We start from the raw sequence: 15,703 nt of genomic DNA, 5'->3' as shown, positions 1-15,703 counted from the left end.
AGTGATTCTGTATAATTTAATAAATAATTGAAATAATTTAATGATAATAACTTATAAATAACAATTATATCACAATTATGATTTTACTATTTTATAATAAAACAGTATTTTATGACAAATCCATATTATTATGAATAAATATAATTATCCATAATTATATATTTATATAATCTTTTGCCCATAGGAAGCAGACTAAAGAGAAAGACATAAAGCATGATTTGATGGTCTAACTTACTTTAGTTTTACAGTCACCTGTCTTGGTTTGTCAGTTATATCACATATATCTCCATTCCCATAAAAATGTGACACCATCCTGAATCAGAAAAACACACAAGCTTTATTAAACTAAAACTTCACTCATTCAGAGTAATTGTAATGGGTAGGGTGAGAAGATGGTTAGAGGGATCAGTTTTGCATTAGTTAAAAAAAAATTTGACTATAAAATACTCCTTAAAAATACATATTTTTAAGGTTATGTCACAGAGGAAGTCTTTCAGCTTCTATAAATAATACAAAGTTGAGATACTTCTTAGTGGTTTAATAAGAATGATCTTTAACTTGCACATTATTTATTTGTATACAAATAGTTAAGGTTAAATTGCTTTTAAAAAAGTTTTCTTTTAAAGCTAACCATTTCCCCAGCCCTGTATATTGTTTCCTTTGTGGAACAGTTTCCCCGTCTTCCCATCCTCCATTCAGCTCCACTCATTAAAATACTGTAATGCAGGTGTACAAAGGTAAAGCCTAGGCTAAGCTATAAATTCCAAAGAGCAGGAACCAAAGACAAGTTTTAATTTTGCTAGCTTCACACTCCTGTGCTTCAATATTTGTTGCACATGATACCATGAGCTATTTTCACTTGAAACATATAAACATTTAAAAAACTGATCCGTTTAGTATATTAATACTTAAATACCTATCTCTTAATTTTGCTAATTTTGATTTTGGTCAGTCCAAGAAGTCAGCACATTCTGAAAACCGACTCTCTCAATACCATCTATGCTAGGAAGGACAAAGTTAACACCTGAGAAGGAAGAAGAATGAATAATTTAAAATTCACTGGGTTATGGACTATAAGAAAAGCTAAAGTTTAGTTATTCTTGGGAAAGAAGAGATTAATTTACTTCTGCTATAACAAGATAAACCTAAAAGCCCAAAAGAGATGTGAGGTAGTTTTTCAAAAAACCATTGTTTAACAATTTTCAACCATTACCCCACTTTAAGTAACAAAGGGAAATGCTGGAGTATATTTAAATAGAGTTAAGTAACTTAAAGTGGTAGCGATTACACATGAAGGGGGAAAATGTTTATAACATCCTTAGACCTAATACCTGGAATTGTACCAGTGTTACTAGCGCCACCTCCACTCTCATTACCATACACCACCACTGTCAAAGGCAGCAGCCAAAGTTTATTGCATGCAATTGCCAGGCACTACACTTTACATGAATTACCTCATTTAAATGTCATAACAATTCTCTGAGGCAGATACTACTAGGCAAGAAAAGTGAGGCTTATGAAGATTATGTAATTTGCCCAAGGTAGTAAGTGAATCGCCAGTATTTGAATACAGGGTATCTGACTTCAGAAACTGTGCTCTTAACTATTACACTATGTTGTTCCCTCTCAAAAAGAAAACTAACCTAAAAAATGTCCTTGAGAAAAGCTGACCAGATATTTTACTTTAAATTTATGTTTTTCAATATTCTGAGTTTTAAATATTCTAAGATCTAAAGGCAAATAAAGTTAATATTTACCTGACTGTCTGGGTACCATCGTCTTGAAGGTGATAGGCTCTAGCAGTATTCTTCTTAGCCCATTCAATATGTTCTTCTTGGTTCCATGTTCCCACAACCACAGAGGTTTTCCCACTATCCTTGTCCTAATATATAAAAAAATATTTGTGACAATGCATGCTTGACATCAAGGTGACATTTATGCTGATGGCCTACAAGCTATAGATCTTATCTTCATCTGCACACTGGATATCTATGTTTAGACGTGATAATGTTAGTCAAACTTCTCAATTAGTAGAAATTTGAGCTCATTATTCTTTACTCCTTGTTTCTCTGAATTATGAAACTAGTACTTTCTAGTCAGGTTAGGTCCTGATGTAGTTATTTTTGACTCTTCTATTTCCTTTCTCTCCTACATTTATCAGTCCTGTCAATTATTTTCCTGGAAATGTTCTTCACTTCACTCTTTCTCTACATGTCCATTGTCAACATCTCACCCCCAACTAAGAGTTTAATCTCTCATACCTAGATAATACAACCACATACTACTGTGATTCTTACTTAAATATTTGGCCTCTATCTCTTACCCTGTAGCCACACTGAGCCTATCTTCATACTACTCTTTAAAATGCAAACCTTCAAGTTATACTAGTTTTCACACTACTCATTTGACACGATGCACTACATATTGTCCTATATGTGGACTTCCTTCTCTCTCACTTTCTTTCCGTTCCTTTTCCTTCCTTTTCTTCTTTATATTTTATGCCAGGGACCATGCTGGGCACTAACTAGTATACATCTGATTAGTAGAACTAAAAACCCTTACAGAGGCAAAGGAAACAGCCACAGCCACTGCTACAGTGGAGCTTACTGCCTAGTGGAAGAGAGAGCCATTAAACGTTCTTTTAGCAACTACACTGTAAATTTCTAGAGAGAAAGGGATTAGAGCTGCACAGTGAATTAAGAGGTTGGATATGGAACAAGAGTGCCTGGGTTTGAATTTTAGTTTGACCATTTACTACCTATGCGATTTTAGGCAAGTTACTAAATCTTTGCTTCAGTTTCCTCATCTTGGAGTAACAATACTCATCTCTCAGAACTGTTATGAGCATTAAATGAGTTGATATGTGTAAAGTACTTAGAACAATGCCTGGTATACAGTGAGCACTATATTTGTTAGCTACTATTATTTTTCTGTCTCCCAAAGCTCCTACCAGAGTTCTTCAAGAAGTTCTAGGGACTTCCCTGGTGGTCCAGTGGTCAAGACTCTGTGCTCCCAATGCAGGGGGCCCTTGTTTGATCCCTGGTCAGGGAACTAGATCCCACATGCTACAACTAAGAGCCTGCATCCTGCAACTAAAGATCCCACACGCAGCAATGAAGATCCCGGATGCTGAAACTAAAACCTGGTGCAACCAAATAAATTTAAACAAAAAGAAAAAAAAAAGTTCTAGGTTACATGACCTTGGCTAAAATAAGTTTGATAAAACCTAGTGTTGGCAAGTGTATACGAAAACAGCCATTGTTAATGGAAATGTAAACTGGTCCAACCCTTTGGAAGGCAACTGTTCAGTATGCATACATATTGACCTAGCAAGTACACTTCTAGAAATGTGCCCTATGAATATACTTGCAAAAGTTCACAAACACAACTATTTAAAAATGCTCACTAAGATGCTGTCACAGCAAAAACTGGAAACAACTCAAAGGCTCATCAATACATGTCTGGCTAAATATACTGTGGGTATAGACATAATCCTCTGAACCTGCTGAAAAAAATAAGATCAGCTGTTGCTGGCATGGAAAGATCTCCAAGATACTAGGTGAAAAGAACAAGTGCTGAGCAGTGCATTTAGGATATCCCTTCTGTATAAATAAAAAGGTTATATCAACATTTACATATAGGCATTTTGTTCCCTTGTGGTGGGTTAGCTAAGAAAAAGTTAACAGTTGTTACTTTTTTTTAAATTTATTTTTTAAATTTTATTTTTTATTATTATTTATTTATTTATTTTCCGTACCCCTCCCTCCCCCCGGCCTGAGTGAGCCAGAGTCCCCGAATCAGCTGCTCCTTTTTTTTTTTTAATTTTTAAATTTTATTTTTTTATACAGCAGGTCCTTATTAGTCATCCATTTTATACACATCAGTGTATATATGTCAATCCCAATAGCCCAACTCATCACACCACCCCCCGTACCCCTCCACTGCTTTACTCCCTTGGTGTCCATACATTTGTTCTATACATCTGTGTCTCAATTTCTGCCCTGCAAACTGGCTGATCTGTAACATTTTTCTAGGTCACACATATATGCGTTAATATGTGATACTTTTCTCTTTCTAACTTACTTTACTCTGTATGACAGTCTCTAGATCCATCCACGTCTCTACAAATGACCAATTTCGTTCCTTTTTATGGCTGAGTAATATTCCATTGTATATATTTACCACATCTTCTTTATCCATTCGTCTGTTGGTGGGCACTTAGGTTGCTTCCATGACCTGGTTATTCTACATAGTGCTGCAATGAACACTGGGGTGCATGTGTCTTTTTTTTTTTAAAAGATATTTCATTGTGGTTTTTTAAAAATTAATTTATTTTTGGCTGTGTTGGGTCTTTGTTTCTGTGCGAGGGCTTTCTCTAGTTGCGGCAAGTGGGGGCCACTCTTCATCGCGATGAGAGGGCCTCTCACTATCGTGGCCTCTCTTGTTGCGGAGCACATGCTCCAGACGCGTGGGATCTTCCCAGACCAGGGCTTGAACCCGTGTCTCCTGCATTGGCAGGCAGATTCTCAACCAATGTGCCAACAGGGAAGCCCACATGTCATTTTTTTTTTTTTTTGCGGTACGTGGGCCTCTCACTGTTGTGGCCTCTCCCGCTGCGGAGCACAGGCTCTGGACGCGCAGGCCCAGCGGCCATGGCTCACGGGCCCAGCCGCTCCGCGGCATGTGGGATCTTCCCAGAAAGGGGCACGAACCCGTGTCCCCTGCATCGGCAGGCGGACTCTCAACCACTGTGCCACCAGGGAAGCCCTGTCATTTTGAATTATGGTTTTCTCTGGGTATATGCCCAGTAGTGGGATTGCTGGATCATATGATAATTCTTAGTTCTTTAAATAACCTCCATATTGTTCTCCATAGTGGCTGTATCAATTTAGATTCCCACCAACAGTGCAAGAGGGTTCCCTTTTCTCCACACCCACTCCAGCATTTATTGCTTGTAGATTTTGTGATGGTGCCCATTCTAACTGGTGTGAGGTTGATACCTCATTGTAGTTTTGATTTGCATTTCTCTAATAATTAGTGATGTTGACCAGCTTTTCATGTGCTTCTTGGCCATCTGTATGTCTTCTTTGGAGAAATGTCTATTTAGGCCTTGTGCCCAGTTTTAGGTTGGGTTGTTTGTCTTTTTAATATAGAGTTGCATGAGCTGTTTATATATTTTGGAGATTAATCCTTTGTCCATTGATTCATTTGCAAATATTGTCTCCCATTCTGAGGGTTGTCTTTTTGTCGTTTATGGTTTCCTCTGCTGTGCAAAAGCTTTTAAGTTTCATTAGGTCCCATTTGTTTATTTTTGTTTTTATTTCCATTACTCTAGGAGGTGGATCAAAAAAGGTCTTGCTGTGATTTATGTCAAAGAGTGTTCTTCCTGTGTTTTCCTCTTAAGAGTTTTACAGTGTCTGGTCTTACATTTAGGTCTCTAATCCATTTTGAGTTTATTTTTGTGTATGGTGTTAGGGAGTTTTCTAATTTCATTCTTTTACATGTAGCTGTCCAGTTTTCCCAGCACCACTTATTGAAGAAACTGTCTTTTCTGCATTGTATATCCTTGCCTCCTTTGTCATAGATTAGTCATATCCTTGCCTCCTTTGTCATAGATTAGTTGACCACAGGTACGTGGGTTTACCTCTGGGCTTTCTATCCTGTTCCACTGATACATTTCTGTTTTTGTGCCAGTACCATATTGTCTTGATTACTGTAGCTTTGTAGTATAGTCTGAAGTCAGGGAGCCTGATTCCTCCAGCTCTGCTTTTCTTTCTCAAGTTTGCTTTGGCTATTCGGGGTCTTTTGTGTTTCCATACAAATTGTGAAATTTTTTGTTCTAGTTCTGTGAAAAATGCCATTGGTAGTTTGATAGGGATTGCACTGAATCTGTAGATTGCTTTGGGTAGTATAGTCATTTCTACATTGTTGATCTTCCAATCCAAGAACATGGTATATCTCTCCATCTGTTGGTATCATCTTTAATTTCTTTCATCAGTGTCTTATAGTTTTCTGCATACAGGTCTTTTGTCTCCTTAGGTAGATTTATCCCTAGGCATTTTACTCTTTTTGTTGCAGTGGTAAATGGGAGTGTTTCCTTAATTTCTCTTTCAGATTTTTCATCATTAGTGTAAGAGATTTCTGTACATTAATTTTGTATCCTGCTACTTTACCAAATTCATTGATGAGCTCTAGTAGTTTTCTGGTAGCATCTTTAGGACTCTCTATGAATCGTATCATGTCATCTGCATACAGTGACAGTTTTACTTCTTTTCCAAAGTGGATTCATTTCTTTTTCATCTGTGATTGTTGTGGCTAAAACTTCCAAAACTATGTTGAATAGTGGTGAGAGTGGGCAACCTTGTCTTGTTCCTGATCTTAGTGGAAATGGTTTCAATTTTTCACCATTGAGAATGATGTTGGCTGTGGGTTTGTCATATATGGCCTTTATTATGTTGAGGTAAGTTCCCTCTGTGCCTACTTTCTGAAGCGTTTTTATCATAAATGGGTGTTGAATTTTGTCAAAAGCTTTTTCTGCATCTATTGAGATGATCATATGGTTTTTCTGCTTCAGTTTGTTTTTATTTTTGGCTGTGTTGTGTCTTTGTTGCTGCACATGGGGTTTCTCTAGTTGCAGCGAGTGGTGGCTACCCTTCGTTGTGGTGCCCGGGTTTCTCACTGTGGTGGCTTCTCTTGTTGTGGAGCACAGGCTCTAGGCACATGGGCTTCAGTAGTTGTGGCATGCCAGCTCAGTAGTTGTGGCTTGTAGGCTCTAGAGCTCAGGCTCATTAGTCGTGGTGCACGGGCTTAGTTGCTCTGCGGCATGTAGGATCTTCCTGGACCAGGGCTCGAACCAGAGTCCCCTGCACTGGCAGGCAGATTACTAAGCACTGAGCCATCAGGGAAGCCCCAGCTGTTACTTTTGAAAAATGGGACAACGGTGGAGGAAAATTTTATTTTCATTCTATATTTCTGGCATATATTCCTTTAATTAAAAAAAAAAGCCACTGCGTATTATCTGGACTGTACTTAGATGACACTTTATCTTTTTTTGTAATAATAAAAAAAAAAGTAAAACATCCAAGCAGCAAGAATAAATGGAAAGCATAGTGAAATGGAATATCTCAGGCTTAAGTGAAAAATAAAATGTTCTAGTTTACAGACGCCTCATAAATTTGGAGTGATTTAAATGTGGAAAGTGAGTTGATCTTTCCCATTATGATCCATCTTGAAATTTAAGATCAGCTCAAAACATCTCAAGAGGGCAAATACAGTATTTTCTAATTACCAGTTGTTATTTATTTGGGGGAATAAAAAGAGCCTTTTAAAACAGATCAATATTTATTAATGTTTGTTTTCCATGTCTAGTAGTTTACCTTACTAAACAAACTACAACAATGACAAAACTACTGGGGCTTGAATTTCAGAATTTAAGCAGCTTTGGCTCAAGTGTGGGAGAACACTGATTTATGAAATTATAAGGAAAAGGAAGAATAAAGAGCCAGTGCATTTAATCTTAAAACTTATTTTATTTTAAGCTTAGATGATATGGTACCTTCTTTTAGTTGAGAAACCTGCTGTATTTATCCTATTTTACTAACTCTAGTGATATACTATCTTACCATTCACTTAATTTAATAATGAGTTATAACAATGACTAATTTCTTGGTCAAAGCTAAAGAGGTTAGTCACTGTAGCTTATTATTCCTCCAGGCTCACAGTAATACAAGAATCTGAGTAGTTAATACATAACGTTACTTTAAGATGATTGACTTAGTCTTAACTGACACCAAGTTTTCCATTTTCCAGAATTTAGAGACACTTTGATGAATATTTCCATATTAAAATCATCTTATAATTAAAAGTAACACCAACCCCCACCCCTTTTTTTCCACAAAAGATTTTTGAAACTTTAATCCGCCTAGTGGTAGAATGATATAAACGCTGTTCTATACCTCATGGTATTGATGTACATGTTTGCCATAGCAGAATTCATATTTCCACCAACCAACACCCTACAGGAAAGGAAACAGATCAAGTTACAGTACAGAGAAAGGCATATTGGGGTCTGTCTCAATACTGCCACATGATAGTGATGGACATATATATAATTAAAAAAAACTGTACTAGCAATATGGTTGAAAATCAAAATTAAACATTACTGATAAACTTAAAAAGCAGACATTATTAGAGAATAATTGCTGTACCACCCTGGTAAAATAAAGTAAAATGAAAATTCCACTTATAAGCGTATTTCCCACTGGAGTTCTTAGGGGCAAAATTTTACCTTTGTACATATTAGCTCAAGTTTTAAATGTGATTGCTACATAACCAAAATGTAGGCTACACAATCACTGATGCCCATTCCAGCAATTAGCCAGAATCACATATGAAGTACTTAAATATATATATATTTTTGTCAAGTAAACATCGTTTTAGCCTGTGAGTAAAGAGAATATAATGGCTATGCATTGGATTATAATGAGATGCAGAAAGGAAATGTCCATTGGGAAGCTTCCAGAATCCTGCCATTTGTCTATAGACAAAAAATCTATTTCAGTGCTACTAATGCCCCTTGATAAATAACACACAAGTGAAAGCTGTAAGATAAATACTTAAACTGATGGTTCACTTCTCACCCCGTGAAAGCAGTAGGAACCACTAAGGAACTCTTTTATGAGTTGGTCATCTGTCAATTTGGATATGTGGGTTGTTCCAACTGTGAGCATTGGCTGAGAACCAACAGCAATGGGTTTGTGGATTGCTGGAAATCTCTCTTCCTTAGTTGATTGCATATCTTCCTAAAATTAAATAAACATATGTTTAAGGGCTTCTTTGCCACAAAAAGTTTTTCAGTATGACTTAAATTATTATTTTTAAACTTCAGAAAATTTGGAAAAAAAATGTCCACTCATTTTTTAAAAATTATTTATTTTTGGCTGCATCAGGTCTTTGTTGCTGCACGCGGGCTTTCGCTAGTTGTGGCGAGTGGGGGCTATTCTTCGTTGCGGCATGCGGGCTTCTCACTATGGTGGCTTCTCTTATTGTGGAGCATGCACTCTAGGCACATGGCCTTAGTAGTTGTGGCACGTGGGCTTAGTTGCTCCATGGCATGTGGGATCTTCCTGGACCAGGGCTCGAACCCGTGTCCCCTGCATTGGCAGGTGGATTCTTAACATTTTATTTTTGTGGTACGTGGGCCTCTCACTGTTGTGGCCTCTTCTCTTGCGGAGCACAGGCTCTGGACGTGCAGGCTCAGTGGCCATGGCTCACGGGCCCAGCCGTTCCGCGGCATGTGGGAGCTTCCCGGACTGGGGTACGAACTTATGTCCCCTGCATTGGCAGGCGGACTCTTAACCACTGCGCCACCAGGGAAGCCCGGCAGGTGGATTCTTAACCACTGCACCACCAGGTAAGTCCCTGTCCACTCATTTTTAATGTGTTTTAAAAAATGAATTTTGCAACACTTAATAGCATAGAGAAAGCTCTAGGCAAATGTTAGTTCCATTTACCAGTTAGGGGCATGGTGACCTTTCTTAACATAGAGAGATAATTTCCACTTCACATATTTCGTCTCTTATTTTTATTAAGTACTTTGCTACACGTTAGATTTTGTGTTTCTACATTTAGTTTTGGAAATGTGATTACTATGGGTAAAGAAAGGATAACAAGCAGGCTAATAAAGAGCTGAGTGGGACAAATATGAATATTAGTTATCATTATTCAAATGTAGTAGGACCTGGTTGTTGCCCTGGAGGAAACTGCAGTTTAATAAAGGAAGGGTACAGGGAAAAGCAGATTCACAGAGGTAGGGGTGATTCAGGTAGACTTTGACAAAGAACTGAAACACGAAGACTTCACAAAGAGAAAGCCCTTGATTGATTCATGAAACATTAATAATTTGTGACTTACGTGAATGTCTGTGTATGTGTTTTGTGTGTGTGCATATGCATGTGAACCTGAAGAAGATGTAAGAGCAAAGATGTATGGTATGGTATGATATTTAAAACCAGAGAGAAGCAGGCACTATAGATAGAAAACTATGTAATGCTAAGAAGTTTGGACATTATCTTTTAGGTTTTAGGCAAAGATATGGTATGATCAGATTTTTAAGTAATTACTTTAGCATGGGCAGGGAAGAAGGAATGGTAAGAACAAATCTGGAGGTGGAGAGTCAAGTTAGGAGCTGCAATAACCCAGGCCACAGACGAAGTGAATCTAACATAAGGGAGTGACAAGTCAGGTGGAGAGAAGAGGAGAGTTATTAAAGAGGCTAATGAGTTGTTAACTGGGTACTCACAGTAAGCAGAGAGGAAATGAATCCAGACCAGAATTGAAGAAGTGAGTGTACCAACTAACTGAATAAAATAATAAAATAAAAATAAAATAATTTTAAAAAATTAAACAGTAAAATGTATAGACTCTTTTTTCACCCGCTGTAGTTGCCACTGACCAATTGTGGTTCTCGTCTTCTTTTTCAGCTTGTAGGATTCACTGGATGGTTACTCTGGAAACCAATGACCTTATCCTCTCTCTCCTCCAATACTAAGAACAAAGATTGCCAAGATGGCTTCTTGTTTTGTTTTGTTTTACATAATAAAACAACCATTTTATTATACTCATAGATTCTTAGGTCTGGAATTCAGACAGGACATAACACATATGTCCTGTTCCTGCTGCATGAAATCTGGGGCCTCAAATGGGAAAACCTAAATGGCTGGAGGTTGTAATAACCTGGAAGTTATTATTCACTCACATAGTTCTGGGCTGAGGTGACTCAAAGGCTGGGCTCATCTGGAACAGTGACTGGATTATTCAATGGGGTAGAGGCCTCCTAAAAACTCAAAATCTGGCTTAATCTTTTGAGTTCCCCAAATACAACCAGCTTTTCCAGGGATCAACTCAGGATGCATACATTCTCCTGTCATGTGTCTGCTCTGGTTTCAGGACTTAATGAAGCTCAGTTTCTTGTTGTCTCATCACAGAAAGAATTTAGTGAGAGACAAAGTGATAGGTAAGAAGTGGATTTATATAGAGAGAAACACACTCCACAGACAGAGTGTGGGCCATCTCAGAAGGTGAGAAAGGCCGGCTTCTTGTTTTTTGAAAGAACCTTGAATTTTACATATAACTCTTTCTATATTCAGAGCCTACTACTACGCTCCTGGCAGTATTTTCAGTATGGAGTATTAAAAATGAAGTACCGACCCTATTCTTCTGTCTCTGTTTTTTTTCTTTTTTCTTTTGCTCTACCCAAGAATCTTACATCAAATTTACAGGGTCTTCAACAATTACAACAGCAAGAGACCTGAGATCAATTTTAAATAACTTTGTGAATCAGCTATAAATCTTCTAGTAGAAGATGTACTTTGTAAGGTAGTACTTGACCATGTAAGACACTGGGACACTGATACCCATAAAAATGATCATCTAAAGCAAAAAAAAAAAAAAAAAAAAAAGCAGCAGACATAGTTACTACTCATAAGGAGCGAAGGTTTAATAGACTAAAGTAATTACTTAGAATACATGAGACCTATAGTAAGGTTAGTGAACAAAGGAATAATAATACATAGGGAAACCTGCAGATGAGAAAAGGGGAAGAGGTAGGAAGAAAAGAAGAATGACAATTTATTATTCCTTCTTGTGGACAGAACATCTACTTTCATTTTTAAGGAAAACTACTCCAATAAAAGCAAGATGATAGTAGTTTTTATAGCAGGGTTTGGAAATTCATAAAATAGATTCTTAATAAATCCAGTAATTTCCAAATTAATTTAACGTAATAACACAGGCAGAACATCAAACCAAAATTCTGATAGCCAGATATGTATTATGTTTAAAAAAGAAAAAAATTTTTTATGGTAAAGCTTGATTCACACTTAAAAGGCAAACCATATGCCAAATATCAATATTTTTAAAGAAAAGTTATGTGTAATAAGCTAAGTTTCTAAAAAAATTATTCTGAAGATGATCAGTTTAAAGTAATCACTCATCCTACAGTATTAGCTAAGATTTTCATGTACACTAAAGATGCTAAGTATTTAGAGAGCATTATCATCAGTAGCTTTATTTTTAATGAATTTATTTATTTATTTGGCTGCATTGGGTTTTCGTTGCTGCACGTGGGCTTTCTCTAGTTGTGTTGAGCGGGGGCTACTATTCATTGCGGTGTGCGGGCTTCTCATTGCGGTGGCTTCTCTTATTGCGGAGCATGGGCTCTAGGCATGCAAGCTTCAGTAGTTGTGGCAAGAGGGCTCAGCAGTTGTGGCACACGGGCTTAGTTGCTCTGTGGCATGTGGAATCTTCCCGGACCAGGGCTCAAACCCGTGTCCCCCACACTGGTAGGCGGATTCTTAACCACTGCACCACCAGGGAAGCCCATTATCTGTAGCTCTTTTTGTTTTTTCTTTTCTTTAAAAAAATTTTTTTTATACAGCAGGTGCTTATTAGTCATCAATTTTATACACATCAGTGTATACATGTCAATCACAATCACCTAATTCATCACACCACCACCCCCAACTCACCCCCCACCACTTTCCCCCCTTGGTGTCCATATGTTTGTTCTCTACATCTGTGTCTCTATTTCTGCCCTGCAAACCGGTTCATCTGTACCATTTTTCTAGGTTCCACATATATGTGTTAATATACGATATTTATTTTTTTCTTTCTGACTTACTTCACTCTGTATGACAGTCTCTAGGTCCATCTATGTCTCAACAAATGATCCAATTTTGTTCCTTTTTATGGCTGAGTAATATTCCACTGTATATATGTACCATATCTTCTTTATCCATTTGTCTGTCGATGGGCATTTAGGTTGCTTCAATGACCTGGCTATTGAAAATAGTGCTGCAATGAACATTGGGGTGCATGTGTCTTTTTGAATTATGGTTTTCTCTGGGTATATGCCCAGTAGTGGGATTGCTGGATCATATGGAAATTTTATTTTTAGTTTTGAAGGAACTTTCATACTGTTCTCCATAGTGGCTGTATCAACTAACATTCCCAGCAACAGTGCAAGGGGGTTCCCTTTTCTCCACAACCTCTCCAGCATTTGTTGCTTGTAGATTTTCTGATGATGCCCATTCTAACTGGTATGAGGTGATATCTCATTGTAGTTTTGATTTGCATTTCCCTAATAATTAGTGATGTTGACCAGCTTTTCATGTGCTTCTTGGGCATCTGTATGTCTTCTTTGGAGAAATGTCTATTTAGGTCTTCTGCCCATTTTTAGGTTGGGTTGTTTGTTTTTTTAATATTGAGCTGCATGAGCTGTTTATATATTTTGGAGATTAATCCTTTGTCCATTGGTTCGTTTGCAAATGTTTTCTCCCATTCTGAGGGTTGTCTTTTTGTCTTGTTTATGGTTTCCTTTGCTGTGCAAAAACTTTGAAGTTTCATTAGGTCTCATTTGTTTTCATTTTTATTTCCATTACTCTAAGAGGTGGATCCAAAAAGATCTTGCTGTGATTTATGTCAGAGTGTTCTTCCAGGCTTCCCGGGTGGCGCAGTGGTTGAGAGTCCGCTTGCCGATGCAGGGGACATGGGTTCGTGCCCCGGTCCGGGAAGATCCCACATGCTGCGGAGTGGCTGGGCCAGTGAGCCATGGCTGCTAAGCCTGTGCGTCCGGAGCCTGTGCTCCGCAGCGGGAGAGGCCACAACAGTGAGAGGCCCGTGTACCACCAAAAAAAAAAAAAAAAAAAAAAAAAAAAGAGTGTTCTTCCTATGTTTACCTCTAAGAGTTTTACAGTGTCTGGTCTTACATTTAGGTCTCTAATCCATTTTGAGTTTATTTTTGTGTGTGGTGTTAGGGAGTGTTCTACTTTCATTCTTTTACATGTAGCTGTCCAGTTTTCCCTGCACCACGTATTGAAGAGACTGTCTTTTCTCTATTGTATATCTTTGCCTCCTTTGTCATAGTCATAGATTAGTTGACTATAGGTGCGTAGGTTTATCTCTGGGCTTTGTATCTTGTTCCATTTATCTATGTTTCTGTTTCTGTGCCAGTATCATATTGTCTTGATTACTGTAGCTCTGTAGTATAGTCTGAAGTCAGGGAGTCTGATTCCTCCAGCTCCGTTTTTTTCCCTCAAGACTGCTTTGGCTAGCAGGGTCTTTTGTGTCTCCATACAGGTTTGAAGATTTTTTGTTCTAGTTCTGTAAAAAATGCCATTGGTAATTTGATAGGGATTGCATTGAATCTGTAGATTGCTTTGGGTAGTATAGTCATTTTCACAATATTGATTCTTCCAATCCAAGAACATGGTATATCTCTCCATCTGTTTGTATCACCTTTAATTTCTTTCATCAGTGTCTTATAATTTTCTGCACACAGGTCTATTTTCTCCCTAGGTATTTTACTCTTTTTGTTGCAATGGTAAATGCAAGAGTTTCCTTAATTTCTCTTTCAGTTTTTTCATCATTAGTGTATAAGAATGAAAGAGATTTCTGTGCATTAATTTTGTATCCTGGAACTTTACCAAATTCATTGATTAGCTCTAGTAGTTTTCTGGTACCATCTTTACGATTCTCTGTGTATAGTATCATGTCATTTGCGAACAGTGACAGTTTTACTTCTTCTTTTCCAATTTGTATTCCTTTTATTTCTTTTTCTTCTCTGATTGCTGTGGCTAGGACTTCCAAAACTATATTGAGTAATAGTGGTGAGAGTGGACATCCTTGTCTTGATCCTGATCTTAGAGGAAATGCTTTTTTTTCACCAATGAGAATGATGTTTGCTGTGGGTCTGTCATATATTGCCTTTATTATGTTGAGGTAGGTTCCCTCTATGTCCACTTCTGGAGAGTTTTTATCATAAATTGGTGTTGAATTTTGTCAAAAGCTTTTTCTGCATCTATTGAGATGATCATATGGTTTTTATTCCTCAATTTGTTAATACCACAAATTGGCATTTGTATCACATTGATTGATTTGCGTATATTGAAGAATCCTTGCATCCCTGGGATAAATCCCACTTGATCATGGTGTATGATCCTTTTAATGTGTTGTTGGATTCTGTTTGCTAGTATTTTGTTGAGGATTTTTGCATCTATATTCATCAGTGATATTGGTCTCTAATTTTCTTTTTTTGTAGTATCTTTGTCTGGTTTTGGTATCAGGGTGATGGTGGCCTCATAGAATGAGTTTGGGAGTGTTCCTTCCTCTGCAATTTTTTGGAAGAGTTTGAGAAGGATGGGTGTTAGCTCTTCTCTAAATGTTTGATAGAATTCACCTGTAAAGCCATCTGGTCCTGGACTTTTGTGTGTTGGAAGATTTTCTTTTTAATAAATTTATTGTGTTTGTCCTGTTATCTTGGAAAGAAACCTCCTTAAGCCTCAGTTTCCCCATTTACAAATGGTAATATTTATTTATTTATTTTTTTGCGGTGCGTGGGCCTCTCACTGTTGTGGCCTCTCCTGTTGTGGAGCACAGGCTCCAGATGTGCAGGCTCAGCGGCCATGGCTCACGGGCCCAGCCACTGGGCGGCACGTGGGATCTTCCCGGACCGGGGCACGAACCCGTGTCCCCTGCATCGGCAGGCAGACTCTCAACCACTGCACCAGCAGGGAAGCCCCTGTTGGAAGATTTTTAATCACAGTTTCAATTTCATTACTTGTGATTGGTCTGTTCATATTTTCTGTTTCTTCCTGGTTCAGTCTTGGAAGGTTATACCTTTCTAAGAATTTGTCCATTTCTTCCA

The 15,703-nt window shown here is 37.8% G+C and overlaps 1 protein-coding gene across 3 annotated transcripts in view; it reads right to left on the bottom strand.

Moving 5' to 3' along the window:
• ERLEC1 (endoplasmic reticulum lectin 1) overlaps positions 1–15,703 on the bottom strand; it is a 41,027-nt gene that overhangs the window by 8,266 nt on the left and 17,058 nt on the right. For all 3 annotated transcript variants that reach the window (XR_014295847.1, XM_082642107.1, XM_082642106.1), the window contains exons 9-12: positions 8,640–8,801; positions 7,956–8,015; positions 1,758–1,882; positions 236–313 (exon numbers count right to left, since the gene is read on the bottom strand). Coding sequence is in view for 2 of the 3 variants with exons in the window: in XM_082642107.1 (XP_082498233.1) it covers positions 236–313; positions 1,758–1,882; positions 7,956–8,015; positions 8,640–8,801 (425 nt within the window). In the remaining variant the exon portion in view is untranslated. The remainder of the gene's footprint in view (positions 1–235; positions 314–1,757; positions 1,883–7,955; positions 8,016–8,639; positions 8,802–15,703) is intronic.

Source organism: Mesoplodon mirus (assembly GCF_964341445.2).
Source record: "Mesoplodon mirus genome assembly, chromosome: 14".
Classification (NCBI taxonomy): Eukaryota; Metazoa; Chordata; class Mammalia; order Artiodactyla; family Ziphiidae; genus Mesoplodon; species Mesoplodon mirus.
Note: the sequence above shows the minus strand (reverse complement) of the source record. Positions and strands in the feature narration are given on the sequence as shown.